Source organism: Xiphias gladius, chromosome 4 (genome assembly GCF_016859285.1).
Source record: "Xiphias gladius isolate SHS-SW01 ecotype Sanya breed wild chromosome 4, ASM1685928v1, whole genome shotgun sequence".
NCBI lineage: Eukaryota > Metazoa > Chordata > Actinopteri > Istiophoriformes > Xiphiidae > Xiphias > Xiphias gladius.
Genome location: NC_053403.1, coordinates 7151263 through 7170951, shown reverse-complemented (window position 1 = coordinate 7170951; position 19689 = coordinate 7151263). Strand labels below are relative to the sequence as shown.

Below are 19689 nucleotides of genomic sequence, written 5' to 3'. Positions count from 1 at the left end.
CCCTTCTCTCTTCTATCACCCTTACTGCAGAAGACAGCTGGGAGGCAGACATTCCTTCTTCTCAGCTTTCAGAGAAAAACAAAAGAGTGTGTGGGACCCCTCCTACACACACGTGCATGTGTTCAGACACACACACACACACGAACCCCCCCAAAAAACTGTCAATGCAACTGTGGGCTGATCATATTTCAGCAGCCTGGGCCTGCCAGGCAGCAGAGATATGAGTGCTGGGCCTGGGACATTTGTTGAAGGTGAAAGTCAGGGAGATAATCCCAAACCTGCTTAACAGAGCTGGCACGCTGATGTGTTATAGTACCAGAGCCATTGGTGAGAGCGGTGTAAGACTGTTGAGAGCTGTAATAGGATGGAAATTTTTAAAAACTGCAGTAAGACAAAAGCTTAGTGTGCAGCTGGCTGTTCTTTTCTGGCCGACTTATCTTTACTGGCACGCCTGGGTTGTTTGGTGAACAGGTTCACTGCAATACCACAGCACATACCGTACTACAGACAACACAATGGCTAGGACGAATGGAGCAGTCTTATTGCAGAGAGCAGGAAGACTTATTAGAATACAATAACTGTTTATTTCTTTTATGTTAACACAGTAGGATACAGGATTAGGCTGATGTATCCTTGTCAAAAACAAAAAGGCAGGGAAGAATGAGATTGTATCCCACATTTTGAATTACATCTCCAGTGATTCAACAATGCAGTCATTGTTACAGTCCAATGTCCATCATCACTGTAATGAACCCAACTGCACTTTGATAGAGCAACTGCTCAAGCACGTCAGCAAGAGAGTGAACAAATGGCACCAAGCACCAGTAGCCCATTTAACACATGCAGCCTGCTCCACTGTGAGAAGTGGTATGCCATTTTTTGTTAGTGTAGTCCTGTGTTTTTTCGCAAAAGTGGGTTCTTACATGCTAACATATTGTGTGTTTGGTTTACAGTAGAGACCTTTGCTGATTTCCCTAACATACACTATAGAGTACTATAAACTGAAACCGATCTTCGAATCATAGGGGGAAGCTGATCAAAGGACATGCTTGACAAAAGTGAGTGCAGATATTGCAAGTCTTCAGTTAATCTTGCTGGTAACATTGCTGTGGGATCCACAATCCAGAGACTTTTTTTTGAGTAAATGTATCACCTATATAATGTAAACCCTGAGTTATTTCTAAACCTTTGTTTGCTCTGTGTAGGGAAACTAATTCCACAAAACAGTGGATCCATCTCCTAATTAACACCACTATGAGCATATGAACAGTTGAGCATATAAAATATATGCATTAGAAAGCAGTGCACTGTGAGATGCTAACTATTAAAGAAGCTGGATCTTGATGACCGGCAAAAAAGATTTGATCGGGACATCCCCACTCATTGGTATCACTACGTCAGTTTTACTGAAAAGAACAGAAAAGCTAGGATTAGCCACAGCCTCTCCCTTTATTTGTCAGGGACACTGAAAATATTCCCAAGGAAATATATCAAGCTCCTGGGCAATTACCCATTAGCTTTAAGTAAAAGCCAAGCAATTGATGTCAAGACAAGTTGGACAAACTATCAAGTCTTGTCAGCTAGGAATATAACTGCTGGATAACACTGAATTCAAAGAGATACACATGCAAGAATACAATACCGAAACCTTTTTATAATAAAATAAAGATGAAAAATGCAAGAATTTTGGTAGACAAATTTCACCTAAGGCAAAAATACTAGATCACAGACATTTTGTTGTCAGTAGGAAGTCCAGTGACAGTGTTTCCAACAAAGTACTGTTTATCATCATGAGGAAGTACAAAGTACAGTTTATATTGCCAGCTAGACCTCCAACACAGCAAACTGTGTGTGGACACAAAACTTTGCCATCATCCAAAGCCTGGATATGACTCCTGCCAGCATGACGAGCAAGTTAACTTCACCCATACATCTCAGTAAATTGTAGCTGTGAGAACAACTGTGAGTGAAAGGAAGCACTGCACATTAACAACAAACACTACAGTTACTGACTTACACACACTGAAATAAAATTGTAACTTGAAAGTGGTTAATCCTCAACCTCTCAAATACGACAGGAGGTCACAAGTTTCAAGTTATTTTCACACATGCCAAGCATGTTACAAATAATCACATTTGACATCTATAATAATGACTTCAGCCCTCACATACAAACCCAAGGTGTCAAAGATAACATGTTTAAACAAGCTGTTATTCATACTATCAACAGAAAATTAATCAAAACCAGTTTTGATAATTGTTGCCTTTCATTTATTAATCGAAAAACTAAATATTTGCTGATTGCAGCTTTACTAATGCTTAGAGTTGCTAAAATTTCTCCATTTGTTATTATAAGTTGATTATTTGAGTTTTTTTACTGTTGGTCTGACTAAGCCAGCAATTTAGAGACGTCTCTGAACTCTGATGGCTTGTGATGGTCATATCGCATTGTTTTTGAATTGAACAGAGATTCAAAGATTCATCTATAAATACTATCCTGTACATAGATATGTAAATAAATATAGATAAGTCATACAGAAATATGCACGCTTCTCAGAAATCCTGACACCATTATCCAAATGGACTCCAGTGAAGCCTATATGAAGACCTTCGCCATTTGGCCTCTGTTTGTTACAGAGAGCTGTTTACAGATGATGTAATAAGGACAGAGGGCATTAGAGTGGGGCTAAGCCAACTGGCCGATAAAAATCTCAAAACTTCATCTAATGGACTGGATAGTTTGAGAGATGGGTCTTGACAGAATGAAAAGAAAAACATGAAATAATGAGAAGTAGACAGGAAATATTGATTGTTCATTAGGACATCCTACTGGCAAAAATTAGACCAAAGCATGTACAATGTACTCACAATTAAAACTGAATTATAGCCATGTTGAAAGGGTAGAGTAGAAACTAGGGAGGCCATGAATTCAGATTGTACCTAGGCTCAGGCCTATGAGGCAGCAACCATGCAAAATACTTAAGTATCTTTTATAAAAGGCATTTGTTCCCTAACAGCTCCAAGGGGTGCTGTTCTGAATCAAAATCTATAATCTGACTTCTCTCTGGAGGATGATCAGCTATGATTCATGATTTGTGATGTGTCAACCTCTCTCTTCTCCTTATTTACAATCTCTTTTAAACATCTATTGAACTAGAAATGGCCTAAAAAGAAGACAGCAGTGATAGAGCCATTTCTGCAGAACTGGAGCCAGTTAAAAAGAAATAGATGTACACCATCTCCGCCCATGACAACAAGCCACACAAGTGTGGCAGGATAGTACAAGTATAGCCCAGCCCTTCCCCTCAGGTCAATATCAACAAGTCTGTCAGATCAAGTGGTTTACTTTATTTTGCTCGCTGCATTGCTGCTATGACTGGCTGTGTATGAGTAGCCTATTTGCAGTTTGGATAAGTTATTTAGCAAATAAACTAGCAGAATTTTTGATGAGACGAAGCTAAAGTTGGACTAAAGCTAAATGTTGAATCAACAGATTAAGGCCTTGTTGGGGATGCAGAGCAATATTGCCCAATTTCCACTGTCTCGCTATAGCAGTGGCATGTTGATGCATGAACATTGCATTTCCAGTCTGTACTCTGCTGCAGCAGCGGATAACCACGCTGACTGGCAATGCATCAGTTCTGCTGTTGTGTTAAACTGACGGTCATGCAGGCAGCTAAAGAGAAAGCACTGTTAGGTTTTTAAAAGTCCCGTGAAATCCAGCTGTCTGTACTTTGGTAGCTTCTGTCTAACCTAAGAATTTCAGTGGTTACAAGTTGTAATTGCTGTGTTAAGATACTGCTAATGAAAGCCAAACGTACTGCTGCTGCTTCACATTAAAAGCCTTCAAATGGCGAACCCCTGGAAGGCTTCATTGTGAAGCAGCTAGAGGAAGTGTAACTTTATTTTTCACCAACATTGGCAAACACAGTAACTGAGCTCTCCTTGGTCTACACAGCAAGATATGGATGTTTTTCTTCACAATTTGTTGAGAGTTTACAGTCTAACTTTTCGATATAATGGGAAAAGGGTAAAAACCTTCAACTCGGCATCAAGTTATCAGTTTTTACCCTGCCATACTGTTGTCTGAAGAACCATTCATGCCATACCGCTGTCACGAGTTCTGATCACGGTTGCTCAGTCTGGCACAGTGTGGATGTCTCAACAATTGGCAAATTCAGCATGTGTGCTTGATGCCTTATGTGTAAGCTGATGAACATGTTTGAACATGATGCTGTTGTTGACTAATGTTGTGACGAAAAATTCAGCCCACACTGTTTCCGTGGGCCTGAAAAACACACATCAAAGAGTCGAGAGAGGAGGGAAATGAAAAAAGACAGGCAAGAGAAAATGGGAGACATAGTAGAGTTTTAAAAAAAGTCAAAAATGAAAGAAATTAACATGAAAATGTATTATGGCAAGAGTCTGAGTAGATAGCTTAAAAAGGCAAATAAAAAAGATACAAAAAACACACAAAAAAGCTAGAAAGTACAAAAGATAGTCAATAATGCAGAATGAGAGCAAAGACAAAAACTAAAGAAAAGGAATGAATAAAAGGCTGAAAGAGCAAAAGCAAAAGCAACAGAAGACAGGAGAGACTGGGGGATATATTTAGCAGCTCATTAGTCAGAGATGTCCTCTACTCAGCAGGCTGGTCCCTCAGATGAGGCCCTTTGGAAATCATTATGACTGCCTGCTGCTTCAGACAGCCACACACATTTCACTAGAAAACAATTTATACACTGCCTCTTCCACTCCCCAACCTTAATGTAGCTTCAAAATAATCGTGGCATTCCGGAGAGCGGCCCAGAAAGAAAACTTTGAGCAATGCAAAGCGAAATGGTGTTTTTAATAACAACTGCATAGGTTGTAACATTATATTCCCGGGATTAGCATGAAAAATAACCAGTAAGAGCTTGGCTATAAATGTGCCTCAGTGTATTTTAACTCTTTTTGTATGTTATCAGATTTGACCGTTGGTGTGAATGGTCATGCCAGCGCCACCACTCCCTGCTTAGACATTCATTAACCTTTAACATACAGTATCTTTCATCAGTAGGGAAATAACAGCGTGTGGTACTGCAGACACAAATTGCAACCACAAATATATGTATCAGGAGAACAATGTGAAAATGTGAAAAACAAACACCCAAATCAGTAAAAATCAATTAAAAATAACATCAAATTTGAGTCAAAATATGAAAATCACATCCTATGATAAGCTTAGTGTTCAGCAGATGGGCGGGAGCAACGTGTAGCTGACAATAATCCTGGCCATATGAGATCTTCACAAAGTAATGGAACTGTCTGGTCAACTGTTTAAAGTGAATGAAATGGTTTTGTGTCGCCTGTCCGCACTGCAGTATCTGTTTCCATGGAGTATTTCTTTGTCTGGTGAGGCGTTTAAAGTTTCCCTTTAGGGTTTGATTGGGTGGAAGAGCTGTTAAATGACACAGGGTCAGAGCAGAGAGTGATGGCTCAAGTGATGAACACACAGGTAATGAAAAAGAGAAAGGCTGATGGATTCGACCAGACTGCTGCTATTGGGCTTCAGTCTCACCTGGCTAATGGCCGGAGCCTTAGAAAGAGAAAGAGAGAGAAAGAAAAAGAACAGAAACATCATAGAAAAGGGGCTGTGCTGTGCTCAATATACCCCGTCTCTCTCTCACACACACACACACACACACACACACACACACACACACACACACACACACACACACGCACACACACACACACACACACAGAGTGAGTTAGCAGTCCTAATTGCAGACTGGTGATCTAGTGGAGCTGCAGCTTGCTGTGGTTTGGCCTGAGGTTTCCAATACCGCCCCTAAAAGCCCTCTTTGTTCTCACATTTCAGAAAGAAGCCAGTAGCCAACTTATTGCTTTACTCCTGCCTGCCTGCAAAACGCCTTGCTAACAGGACTTCAGGGGACTATTCTGAACAGTTAATTGCACAGGACACCCCCCCCCCCCCGGACTGCACTGTTTGTAAACCCAGCCTGTGTGTGTGCAGGCAGACTTGCACACTGTGGCTTTTTTGTACACTCACATCAGTTTGTTTGGCTACAGAAAGCAACAAGTCTCAAAGACTACAGCTATTTGAAGATGCCAGAAGCAGGGCATGGCTCATTCAGATATTTTCCTCTGTGGTCAGAGCAGTGACGCTATGCTAGCCACTGGAGTCTCCTCTGTTATTAAAGAGAAAAAGGGAGTTGTCGAGTCTTTTTCCTTGAGTAAGTTGACTTTCAAGAAAACATCCTCATATCCTTGGGTTGGTCGTACACGCTGATTCAAGGTCTGCCAAAACAAAAGGATCTCTCTGCGCAATAGGCCTTTTTCAGGCTGAGAAGAATGTATTTAACTCAAGCCAATAATGGACAATTGATTGTTAAAAACAAACACAAATCTCAGAGGAAATTAGAAAGGCAGCTCTCTGCTCCCTTTTTTGCTCTCCTCCCCTTCCCCCCTGCTCTTTTCTTCACCCTATGACTCCACTTCTCTTGTAGGCCCAGGGAAAGCCATTTCCCGTTCTCACACATTAACATACACAAACGTCACCACCTCCCAGAGCACACAGCAGGCTTGTTTGTGGGAGACTTCTGGACCTCGCTGCCAATTTCATGTACAGCTTTAACTCAACTTCAGAGGACAATGGGCTTTTAGAGGGCATCGTTTATCTATTTAACTAGACCCACGAGGATAGTCAGAGTCTTTTTGCCTCCTGACATATAACACTGTTAATGTCGAAAACAAGCCATGTGATCATGTGAATAGACTCTTCGGTGCTCTGAGAACCCATCTATACACTTTCAGTTCTGACTCACTGTCTAGGCTTACCACAACGGCTCACTGTAAGGAACTGACATCATATTAGGGAACTGAGCTCTATGCAGCCAATATAGTGGGATGTCAGATAGACTTAGAAAAGATATGAAAAAAGCGATATTTGCACTGTGCCCTGAAAATCCTCCAGACCGACAACATTTATCCTTTGCATACACAAAAGCCAAGGTACTGATTTGTAGCTGTGTGTGTTTACTGGCACTCTGCTTGAAAGCAGAGGATGTTTCCTTTAGTGTGTTGTTAATTTTGGTAAAATGTCCCAAATCATAAACACAAATGTAATCATACACAGCAATCACAAACACAAATTTGAGGGAGCCATTCACATAAGCTCAGCAGATACCCTGCTGGTAATCTTGTTTATAATGAACAGCTGAACGACAGATAAGAAAGACATGACTTGGACTGTGATTGGTTCTAAAAATACCTTGGCTCCAAAAGGTTTTGTGACTATGTCCTAACAGAGCGCATTAACAGGTACAAGAAATTGTTGTCCTGACCTTTCCACAAAGAACATTAAAACACCAAATGCAGAAGCTTAAAGATTTCCCTTTCTTTGTTAAAGGAACCAAAAGAGTACCTCAACCCTTATGGTGTATCATCCTGTCTCTCCATCTAATTTCTCACCACTGAAATGCCAAATTTCCTAAGGCAATAATAACTAATCTCCACAAAAGACCATAAGTGACACATAAAACTCCACAGACCATAAACAGAGGTTGGATGCTGCTCTGTGCTGTATTCCGGTGTCTGGCGTTTTGGAGCTTTTTCTCCAGAAAGCAAATGCTGTACAGTATTTTTTTTTAGTATCAATTTCTATTCATACCACTCACTGCTATTTGTATGAGTCTGGAATAAGCCTGTCAGCGGTGATGAAATTTCATATTCATGAAAATTTCCAGAGCAATCTCCACCCCTGGAACATGTCAAGGGATTACCTATGTGAATTTTGTACAGTGAGCAGGAGCGAGAAAGGCCAGTGAACAGGAGAACTGATAGCATGATGACTTTTAAAGCTTTAAGATGAGTGCCTCACCTTGGTAACACAATTATAGATTTAATTTCATACTTTAATGCTGTAAATGCTGCAATTCGTGTCTTGGTTGTACTAGTATTGTAACTGCTGTTATGTTTTCTCATGTTTACATACAACCCATTTATATTGTTCTTATTTATATTCCATTTCCTTCGCTATATCCTTTGTTTTCTACTACAATGAAAGTCATTACAGTTTCATCGTTTTTCCTCTGTGATCGGGACTCAACAGAAAATCTACTGGAAAGGAGCACTACGTTATGTTTAAAAATATCTCGTAGATTTCTTTCTGTTACTTCTGTTGACCATTAAGGAGGCAAGGCTCTAAATTCCTCAATACAAGTTGCTGTGATGTCTGATTAAAAATTTAAGTTCATACTACAATGCCTGAATTGAAAATGCCGAAAAACTGATCAGAAATATGAAATACTATACTCATTCATCATTAACAGATTAGGGGAAAAGATTTATTTCAATACAGTTTGCCTTGAAGCCTGTGCATAAGCCATTCACTAGTATTATTAATATATTTAGCGCATAGTCATTCAATAGAATAGAGCAAATATCATGTCTTATACACCATTTTGAAGAGCCACAACTCATGAACTGTGAGTCAGCATAAATTACTGCCTTGAGTACTATAAGGAAGAACATATGTTAAAAATACACAGCTATGACGACACTTAAAGTAACTTTTGTAGTGTCATCAGTTCACTCAGAGTAGAAGTTTCCATTACACTTCTGAAAGATAGGTTAATCACAACACAAAATAATTCCAGTGTCAAAATAAAAACAAAAGAAACAATGTAAAAAAAAAAACAAAGCCAGTTGAAAAGAGATCTAGCAGTGGAGTCTAGATAACGATCTCTCCTTTTCCACCATTTGACTGGCAGTCTTAAAAGGTGCAGTTGCATCATGGGTACTGGAAAGAAATTCTTGGGTGCACATTTGTCCCTACGTAATGCACCAACGGTCACAAAAACGGTCGATACAGGGTTAGTACTTTGGTAAACAGACTCACAGAATTTCTGGGTACAGCAAATATGTTATTCTATGTGCAACGTTCACAAATAACCAGAGTATGCGGAGCACACACATAAAGATTTGCACACATACATAGATATACACACCTACCAGAGAGCACGTGGGAGGACACATTTCTTTGGTATCAGTAGACAGTGTATGTGTGTGACTGTGTTGGACGCAAAACATGATTGCGATACTATCCCCTCTGGGCTCAACATGAATCATGTGTGTTACATAAGAGAGAGAGAGAGCGAGAGAAAAAGAGAAAAAGAGAGAGAGAGAGAGAGAGAGAGAGAGAGAGAGAGAGAGAGAGAGACACAGTACACTTGGGAGAGCAGTGCTCTCCCCTTGTCCATCCGCCCATCTCTCTCTCTTTCTACTCCTTCTCTTGTTTCTCACACTTACAAACACACACACATTAATTTATTTAAGGCATTAAAGAAAGAAAATCAATTAATGCTTTAAAAACATCCCAGAGCACCCCCCCCCCCACACACACACACACACACACGCACGCACACAGGCACACACAAACATTTACTTATTCATACATACACAGTCCGCCTGCTCTCTGTGGCAAGGACATTTGGCACATTTCACAAGCTGGCTATGTGTGGGGAGTGTGTGTGGGTAGTACATGTGTAGAGGTAGTGTGTGTTTGTGTGGGGGGAGGGGACTGGAATATTGGAGGGCTGGAGTGAAAGGAAAGCTGGCACAAGTGAAGGGGTTCGGCGAGTACAAGCCATCGACATTGTATTCCTTCAGAAGAAACAAAGGACACAAGCTCTATACGTCCTGTGGTGATTGATAAATACCTGTATTACCTCTGTTTACTTTAACTTCCATGTGTGAACCAAAATCCCTCCACTAGATGACAATCAGTTCAATTTTAAAACCTGATATCTCACATTCAAAGATAATAATCTAAGATCTCAGCCTGATATGAGGGCTGTTGTGGGATGATAACCAAAGCTGGCTAGCCATGCTAAAAGCTCTCAGAGGACACTAAATGTCGGGGCTGATTAAACCCTTATGACAGCAATGTGTCCACAGACAACATTTCTCTCTCCTTCACTCAATAGTGGAGGCAAACTGTTGTGACTCATTAGGGCAGTGAATGGATTCAGAGTGGGTGGGTTCGAGCACTCGGCTGCCGCACGGAAGCAGAGCAACCTGACCAACCCAAGGGTAAAGGAGACCAATTTAATCTAACTGACCTGCCAGACAAGGTAAAAATAACCTCAATCAATTTACAAGAGACGGGCAAAGATGGCGGTTTTGGTCGATGTGAATCATGTGGGAGCGGAGACAGAGAGAAAGAGTGTGTGTGTGTGTGTGCCTGTCTTACCTGATGCGTGACCGTGAGGGAGCAGGGTGAAGAGGAGAAGAAGGACAGCGGCAGCCAGCCTGTGGGCTAGAGAGGAGGAGGAGGTGGAGGAAGAAGAGGAGGAGGACAGGGCTCTCGTCTGAAACGCTAACATTCCATCGCACATCTTTTCCTCTGGCGACCAGCGAGAGTCCGCTACAGCTTAACCTGTCCAGGCCACGTAGAGAGGAAGGGATAGAGAGGGAGGGGGAGGAAGGACACGGATTACTATCAACATTCGTCGAGGATTACGTAACCAAAAGAAACACAGAGAGACAGGAAGGAATAAAAAAGGAGCTATAAATACAAGAAGAGAAACAGAGAGTGACAGAAAGGCCTTCCCGGCACGTCATCAATTAGCAGTTGGTTTAAGTGATGATAACAATAACTACATGAATGACGTGGTGTACTTCCTCTTCTCATGCGTTAGTTCCTCAAGACAGCATCCTCCTATTTAAACCACCCCCTGGAGACAGACAACAATTTCCAGCTCTCCTTTTTAAAAACCGCTAGCGGCAGCAGCAGCGATACTGGCAGCAGCAGTGACAGCGGCAGCGGCAGCGGCAGCAGCGATGAGAGTTCCTCCGATCTCCCCTCAATCCCCACTCTTGTCTCTGGCTCAAAATCTAACTAAATAAACCAGCCATTAGACTCTGCCGTAGATGATGTAACAGGGAAACAGATCCCTGCTGCTGACGAGGTAGCAGCATTAGGAGGACAGAGGCTTAAAATGTACGAGAGAGAGAGTCAGCATAAAAACAAAACAGTGATTACAACTGCAATTTTTACAAAAACCCTGTTAGTGAGTAGATGAGCTTGTCCAAAGATCTGTATTTTATTGAAATTCCATCATAAAATAAGTGAAATTTCAATAAGTTTATGACTCTGGCTTCTCCCTAGTGTCAGGCCAGTGTTGCTCACCAGAAAAACTTGAGATATTTGTTAATTTATTCGTTATTTGTTCTATATTAGTTTGTTTGTGCATTAATAAAAGCACATAAAACAGTTTTTAAGCAAAACTAGTTATTAAAGAGACATGATAAAGAGGGCACAGTATTTTACAGTTGAATGATAAACAGATGGTATTCCACGGTCTCCTCAGCTGTGATGCTAGTCTGCCATATGCTGCAGATTGTTATCTTTAATAGAGTTTGATGGACAAATTATGTAAAGATAACTACGTCAGGTGCTGCTTTCTGAAATATCTCCTGTATTATTACACCGCTCATATGGCCAAACATACTGCATAAGTTGATGATAGATGTAAAGTTTTTTTTTCTAGACAATATCAGCCAATAATATCAGTCTAATAAGTTTCTTTCTAATAAGTCTTGCACCGCTTTGTATAGATGGCAAACAATGTTTTTCTATTTATGTTTTTTTTTTCTGTTCTAAACAAAGTGTAAGTGCAGTGTAAGTGGTATCTGTGCTGTAAATGTAAAACATCTAATGTGTAAATGTAAAATAAAATGCTGTGTTCGCAGAACAGCTGGATGACCGCAGGGAAGAGCAGGAAGGAGATACAGAGTTACTGTGAGACACCTTTGAACAGCATCATTGGGATGAAAAAACACATTCATATGCACAGAGACAAAAACACCCCTATCCTCTCTCCACGATACCAACTTAACGAACTTCCTAAAAGCATTTATTGGTGGATTGGGGGGGGTACAGCAAAACATACACTATCATTACGAAAATGAGATGCAGGTGCACATAGAACTGGTTATGTTGCTTCAGAGACATTGCAATGAAGTGGCAGGAGCTGCATTTTGTGGGGAGCTAACTGGCTGGCAGGCAGCAAGAGAGGGCAGAGAGCCCATTATAGTTACACAAGGCTGCTGAGCTAATGGCTACTGTAATGGCATGGCTGCACTTAGACAGCCACAAATTTGATTGCAGATCTGCCGCATGGCCACTGGCACTGCCACATATATACCATCAGGAGCTACTGTGATGAGGAAACTAACAGTAAACAAACACAGGAGGTTGGCCGAGGTTGGGAGGGTGCATCCGCTGGATTTCATCAAGGCCAATACAGACCCTATTAAGTGGATCGGTTATCTGCCGAAAGTGACCGATCTAGATTAAATGCAATTTCTTTGTCAATGTCATTATGAAATTCAGTTTTCACAACAGACCACTAACTCCGTTGTCAGCGACACAGTAATCCCTGGCCTCATATTACTTTACATGGAAATTATCCCAGTAAGTTCCACTCATCAAGGTAAACAGATTTTAAAATTTGAAAAAAAGAAAACAATGGTATTGAATCTAATTGGTAGATACCCTAAGTTGGGGTATCGAAATTGGCATCATGAGAAACACTATGTGTATCTACCTTCTGTACCGGGGCGCTAAATATGCAAATTCAGCTTCAGCACATTTTATGCTACTGCCGGTGCGTCCACATTTGAGTGTCCTGCAGTAGGCTAGATTTCAAATTACCAAAGATCAAGATAACTTAAACTGGCAGAAAATTTCTAACAAAAACAAAGAGCAGGAACCCCTACTGCCTGTCACCTTTCTGATGTCCCCCAGAGTAGGTAGGATGGAGAGGCATACCTGCATGTGGTGAAGGCCAGTGGGAGAGAGTGACGTAAGTCAGTTTTGGCAGGACAGCTTGGTTACTGCATTGAGCCAAAGGGCAGACAGTCAAAAACACATGCAGGGGACCTGTGCCAGCCATTTGATCCATAGACACATTCTCATTTGTCCATGTTGGGATCAGAGCACTGCTGCTAAGACCTGGGTTACAGATAGGCTTTACATTAACTCGTCTTAGAAAAATCAAGGACAAACAAAAGTCAAAGGCAGGCACAATAAAATAACAAAGGCACTTGTTGGGGTGTAAACAACCTCTTGGGATGGCATTTATAATGCAGAACCGATCTACTGAAAGAGCTGAGGGGAGAGTATTGAATGACCAGTACGTTTGCAAAGTGAAAACTTAAGCAGAATTAGCTTAATTGCTTTCACACAGGAATATCTGAGAAAGGAGAAAGTAAGTAATTAACTGTGCAAAGGTATCCCACAAAATACAGCATTCCAATTAGCTGGTACAAGTTAGCCCTGAGCCTTAAAGGATTTTTTTTTGCAGATCTCTTGATGTTCTGAGTTTACGTCCATGCATTTAATTGATTAATAACACAGCAGGCAGTTTGACAGCAAAACACAGAAATACTTTGAAAGTCAACATTCTAACTCGCAACTGTGCGGGTTTCCTGTCAGATACCAACAAAGATGTTGAGCTTGACACATTACGTTTAAGAATGTGCTGCTATTTTAGACTTCAAGAGACTTAATTTCTGTTTCCTGGAACAAAGGTTTGTATCAAACCACATAAACAAACACTTCCTGCTCACAGCTGCATGAAGCCAAGTAACATCAGCCGTCTCAAATCACAGTTTAGTGCAAGTAATGACACTGGTGTATGTACAATCAAAATGATCATGTATAAATAGCTATCAGTGTCACTACAAAGTCATTCTAAATGACTGAAATTCAAGCCATTATTACAGTATGGCTACTTTCTATTATATTAGTTCCTAAGTAATGGGGTATTTGATAGAAAAGGGGAGTATATTATTAAACTGAATACACAAAGGCAATTGAAAGGAAGGTATGAATGAGTACAAAGCAATCATCTAGTGATCTAGACTGGCTTACTGAACAGATTTAATGAAAGTGTGTAAAGACATGACGTGTGAAGACATGTAACACAAAAGAGTAGAACAACTTACATTTTTCATTTTAAATAAAGCTGTGTGTCTGGGACCTAGATTTAATAATTTCAAAAGAGTGTTAGGTTCAGAAAACAAAAGTAGCCCTATATAAATTACATGAAGAATTATTGTCAGCACTGAGTGCCATACTGTTTAACTGGTCATCCCAATCAATGTGATCGCTTGTTCCAACCCAATGAGGAAACAGCATTCTTTGCAACAGGGTAATGAACGGCAGAGATCAAACCATCCAGGAAAACTGGTGTTGCCAGTTCTAGCTTACTACTATGTTCATATGGAGGAGAGGAGTATATAGTACAACCTCAAATCTCTGTCAGATTTGAGAAGAACAGCACCCTAATGAGGAAAATAGTGCCACATCCACAGCAAAGCTGCTCTGAAGCTGTCCACTTTCAAAAGCTGCGTTGAAATCAAAAATCATGCCAGGCCACCTCATAATGAAGATGCACCGTTGCCATTCATGAATTTATGAATGGCAACATATCTTTGTTATGCCTGATGTTAGTCCTATTTTTGTACATTTTAATGCTTAATCAAGAAATTTGTTTTTTCACTTAACATTGTGGTAAGATAGTAACAACAGTATTCTGAATTACTGAAATAAAACTAAAGTTAAAATGACTACTGGAGCAATTCTGATCATTTTGGTGATCAATGTGATAAAAACATATCAAAGTCATGAAGCAAAATGCCAGACATGGTGTGATTCCAGCTTCTCCAATGTGCATATTTGCTGCTTTTCTCTTTTTTACATCATTGTAAACTGAATATCTTTGGGCTTTTAACTGTTTGTCAGAAAAAGGAGCAAATTGAAGACATCACTTATGAAAATAATCAGTTGCAGCACTAATAATATTGCTAAAAAAGCTATGGTAATTATCAATTGTGTAGTTTGTGTTTCAGCACTTTACATGAAAGAGAGAAAGATAAGTTTTTAGAGCATAAATACTGTACTTGTCTGTTTAGTCTAACTTGGGGAAAAAACTATGCAACTCTCCACTTCAGACACCAGTGAGACAACCAGCCAGCCAGCAGACTGCTACTGCAGTTTTTCAGCTGCCTGGGGCTCCTGGAATGCAAAGGGAGCCAAGGAGAGCAGCAGCACAGGCATGTGTCCGGGAACAGAGAGCACTCAGTGTGCCAAAGAAACAGCCGAGAGAAGATTTCCACCCGATAGGCCCCAATGCTACTGCTGCTGGTGGAGCCCGTCTCGGCCAACGGAGGGAGCCCAGAGATGGGGCTCAGCATGGCAACACTGAAAAGACCCTTTGTTATGAAGCATTGTGTAGTGTTAAGCCCCACAGGGCCTGAGCATCCCTCTGCACTTCCTCAAGGAAGGGGACAGAAACAGACAGAAAAAGGGAAATGAGAAAAAAGGGATAAGGAAGAAAGGTAATAAGGAGAGAGAAGAAGGATGAAACAAGACAATATAAGGGGAAACACACTGAAATGAGAGAAACACTGGCATATGTTATGTTGACAATGGTGAAAGGTATGAATATCTGAGAATGGGACGGAAGCCAAACAGTGTTCCTATCTTTACTCACAAGATGTTTTCTCTAAGCCATGTTGTCAAACAGAAAACGCCTCCAAATGCTGGACCAGTATCATGAAACTCTGAATGCGGTTACACAATGTGTTCTAAATTGAGAACCATTAAAGCTGCATATTGTATATCTGCTAGTTACTCTGTGAAAGCCAGAGTGTGTACGATGTGCAAAAACTAAACAAGTTAATCCACACAATGGGAGTCAAATGACTGATTGTAACACTTAAAAAAATAAAAAATAACTCTAATCACTTCTGCATCTTTAAGTTCAAATCAAGCTATAAAAAAGTAGAACTCTATCCAGCAAAATAACCTGCAAAATACGCATCAGGTAGTGCTGATCATCTAAAATACTGTGTCAACAACTCACAGATGTGATAGGAGAACATTTTAACATACCAGGAAATAACAGAAGCAGGCACATCACCACACCGCATAAAATAACAGTCGCCACTAAAAAAAAACAAAAAAAACAAAAAACAAATCACAGACTGATTTTCCAGGGAGAAAGTGGAGCTAACTCAGTAATAACTCAGTGCAAACAGCATATTGTTTGGTCAAATTTTACAGTTGGACCATGAACACTGCACTGCTCAACAAAGTTGCATGGGTGTAGGATATTGTTCAGTGACAATGGATTTATAATTATGGGGAGAGCATGAATTTACAGCAGTGATAACTGATTTTGATAAAAAGAAAAAAAACGCCTCAGCGCGTGGGCAATATGGATAAATTACTACATCGCGGTAAATACAATATTAATATATGGTATCAGTTATTACGTGAAAATCTATTGAGAAATTGTTAATGGATAAAATACCATGACAGGATTGTCTGTGTTTGGCTAATCCAATTAATTAAACTCTGACGTATCAAGGTATTTCTTCAAGTTATTGCAAAAATCAAATTAAAATCCAATACTGCCATGAAACGGGGGAGTTACATAAAGGCTCTACCAATAGAGCTGCAACCTTAAGTCAATTAATCGATTAGTCGATTAGTCAATCAAAAGACAATTACAAGGTAACTATTTGACTAATTGATTCATCTTTTGCGTAGTTTTTCAAGAAGAAATACCAAACAGTAGATGGTTCCAGGTTCTCAAATGTGAGAATTTGCTGTTTTTCTTAGTATTACATTAAAGTATATTAAATATTTTGGGGTTTTGGACTGTTGGTCGGTCAAAAAAAGAACATTTAATGACATCACCTTGTGTTGGGCATTTTTCACTTTTTTCTGATGTTTCTCAGACCAAGTGATCAATCAGTTAATCAAGAAATCAACTGGCATATTAATCAGTAATGAAATTAACTGTTAGTTACAGCGCTACATACCACATAAAAATTGATAGCTACCAATCTATAAATGATGTGGCAAAAACGTGATAAGATGACAGATTTATCATATTCTCCACCCATATTCTCACAACAACATGCGGTTCAACAACGATTTGATGAAAACATTGGCCACAACAGCACAGGAAAACTACTTTTAAAAAAGGATCATCAGACCTGGAGACTTCCCCGACATCTCAAAATGTATGTCTGATGACAAACAAAGGCTCACGTTTGGACTTCCCTGCCCTTTTGCTGTGGCAAGTGTCACATATTTTACCCTACCCAGCCTTTTTAAAAGCAAGCGGCTCAAACTTTTCTTGGAACAAAAGCGAGGCGAGGGAGAAAGTGGTACCCCCCCCCCAAAAAAAAACAACCTCATTAATACATCCCCGCAACTGTATCAAACGTGGTCAACTGTCTTCGTAGCAGCCTTGAAGCAGAGTCACACGCTTCGACACGTGCAACTGTACTGCGAGCTATTTAAACAAAGAGTGTGGTGGGCTGCCAGCACACACACACACACACACACACACACAACGACAAAAACAAAGACAAAACCAAAGCAACCCCATTCTAACAAAGTAACATAGCTACGCATACAGTCGTTGGAGCTTTGTTTCCGTTAGTCTCATCTTTAACATAACCCAGAATAGTTCGCAAATTATGCAACGTTTGTTTTGTTTTTTGTTTGTTTGTTTTTCTTTTTCACTCTACCACAGCAAAACCTCTCGCTACGTTTACCGACTATTGTTCACATGACCAAGATGCAACAACACAGCGTCGGCGCAGCTGTTACAGACAAGACAGGAGTCACTAGCTACTAGAGCCGGCTCTCCGTTTTCCTGTATTTCCAAGCACTTCGTCAAACCGGGATACTCCCTCGGATTAAAACTTATATCCAGCTGAATACTACAGGGTAAACCCGACGGACAAAAAATACAGCATTTACCCTAACGTTAAAAGATATTAACGTCTATCACTGGTCAGGGTTAGCTTAATTAACGGCACACTTCGTAATTTGACAAACACAAAATTGACAACTCATTATTCTCCTTGGTAAGTTATTAGTTGTTGCCATAGCTTTGGCAACATTTTTTTGGGCGTTATTCATAATTATGTAATGAACAAAAACAGGCGTCGGACGGTGAGATAAAGAGAGAGCACTAGATCTCGTAGTGGCCTATCTGAGCTTAGCTTGCGAAAAAAAAAAAAAAAGACCAGACCAGACTCACCAACGTAAAGGTTACCAGCGGCGAGCCTCTCTCCTCTCTCTCGTTCACATTCGAGGCATTAACGGTTGTATAAAAGGAGACACCCAAACAAGAGGGTGGCAAGATAATACAAAAATATAATATTTTCGTCGCCTTGCTCTGTCAGTACTGCTCCGTTGTTCCTCGTCCTCGGCTCGTCAGCTCTTTATTTTTAGTGAGCGGAAACACTCGCTGCGAGGGCTCCACCAGCTGCCTCGCTCTCGCGCGGTCTCCATGGCTACCTCTTTAAAAGGGCGGGTCCAAATCTGTCAAGCGAGACCACAAGGCTCGACTTCAAAATAAAAGCACAGAATTTGCCGGGGGGAGACAAAAGGCTCCACAAAGGGCCAAATACACCAAATTCACAACAATAAAAACTATGAATGTCTTAATTACATGCTATAACTACATGCATTAGGGCGTATGTGTCATTAGAGAGCTTTCTCTATAGCCATCTACAGTTAGAGTTGTATGCAAACACCTAGGCAGCCGGGTACAAATTACATATTTTGTTGATTTGTTTAAGTGGAAATAAGTAAATACAACCCGTGCAGCACACAGACATAAAAACTGAGCCTTTATACAAATGTTAATGCTCTATAAGGTTTGAACTCATTACCTTAAAAACCTAAACAGTAGTGACATGTGCAAAAGTTTGGGCACCCTTTTAAGCATGGGGTGGAAATATTATGGTTGGCATTGATATGTGTTTCCCCTAACCATAACCTGAGCCTAACCTTCATCTTACCCCTAGCCAGTTCTGTCTTATGATGCTTAGCCTGAACCCAGCCCAACCTATGCCTAACCAGTTATCTCCGTCTACTCCCGAGCAGCGGAATCTAATGTTATCCAGATATTCTGCTTTGGGGCTGCGTGGCAGCCAGTGGCACAGGAAACATTGCGAAGATAGAGGGAAGGATGGATTCCACTGAATATCAGCCAATTCTGAATGCAAATATCCTGCAATCAGTCAAGAAACTGAAACTGAGAGGAGGCTGACTTGCCTGTGAGGTCCTCTGACTTGAACATCATTTAAAATCTGTGAGTAGATCTTAAACATGCTGTGTGTGCAAAACAGCCCAAAAAATACTTCAGTTACTTATTACTGAGTTAGTAGGTTGCCCAAACTTTTGCACATGCTGCTATCACTTTTTTTCTATTTTCTAAGTTCATGAAATAAAAAGTAAAAGTCCAACATTTGAAGAAAGGTTCATTTTAAGTGTCTCTATGGCAGGGATTGTATTTCTTTTCACTTCAAAAATCAACAAAATATGTAATTTGCCCTGAGGTGCCCCAAACGATTGTAGACTTTTTTTTTTTTTTGAATACTGTGTGATTATCTGCAGATTCTGGGCGATGAATGTCTAATAGCCAAGCTATAATAATGGAATCAAAAAAAGTGGATAAACGCCCTCCACCCTGTGATCTTGATAAGACCAAAAAAAAAAAAAAATTGATATGAACAAAAATATTTGCAACGAATCCTAACATTAAGTGCAACAAAATAAGGCAAATTTCTTTTCTAGAGTGA

The 19689-nt window shown here is 40.3% G+C and overlaps 1 protein-coding gene across 2 annotated transcripts in view; it reads right to left on the bottom strand.

Annotated features, from left to right (window-relative positions):
* susd6 (sushi domain containing 6) overlaps positions 1-19689 on the bottom strand; it is a 37906-nt gene that overhangs the window by 16349 nt on the left and 1868 nt on the right. Inside the window, exons 1-2 of one of the 2 annotated variants that reach the window (XM_040124871.1) lie at positions 18141-18367; positions 10259-10444 (exon numbers count right to left, since the gene is read on the bottom strand). In XM_040124871.1, the coding sequence (XP_039980805.1) occupies positions 10259-10403 (145 nt within the window). In that variant the 5' untranslated portion in view covers positions 10404-10444; positions 18141-18367. Of the gene's footprint in view, positions 1-10258; positions 10445-18140; positions 18368-19689 lie in introns of those variants that run through there. The other variant, XM_040124872.1, reaches the window with a different exon arrangement.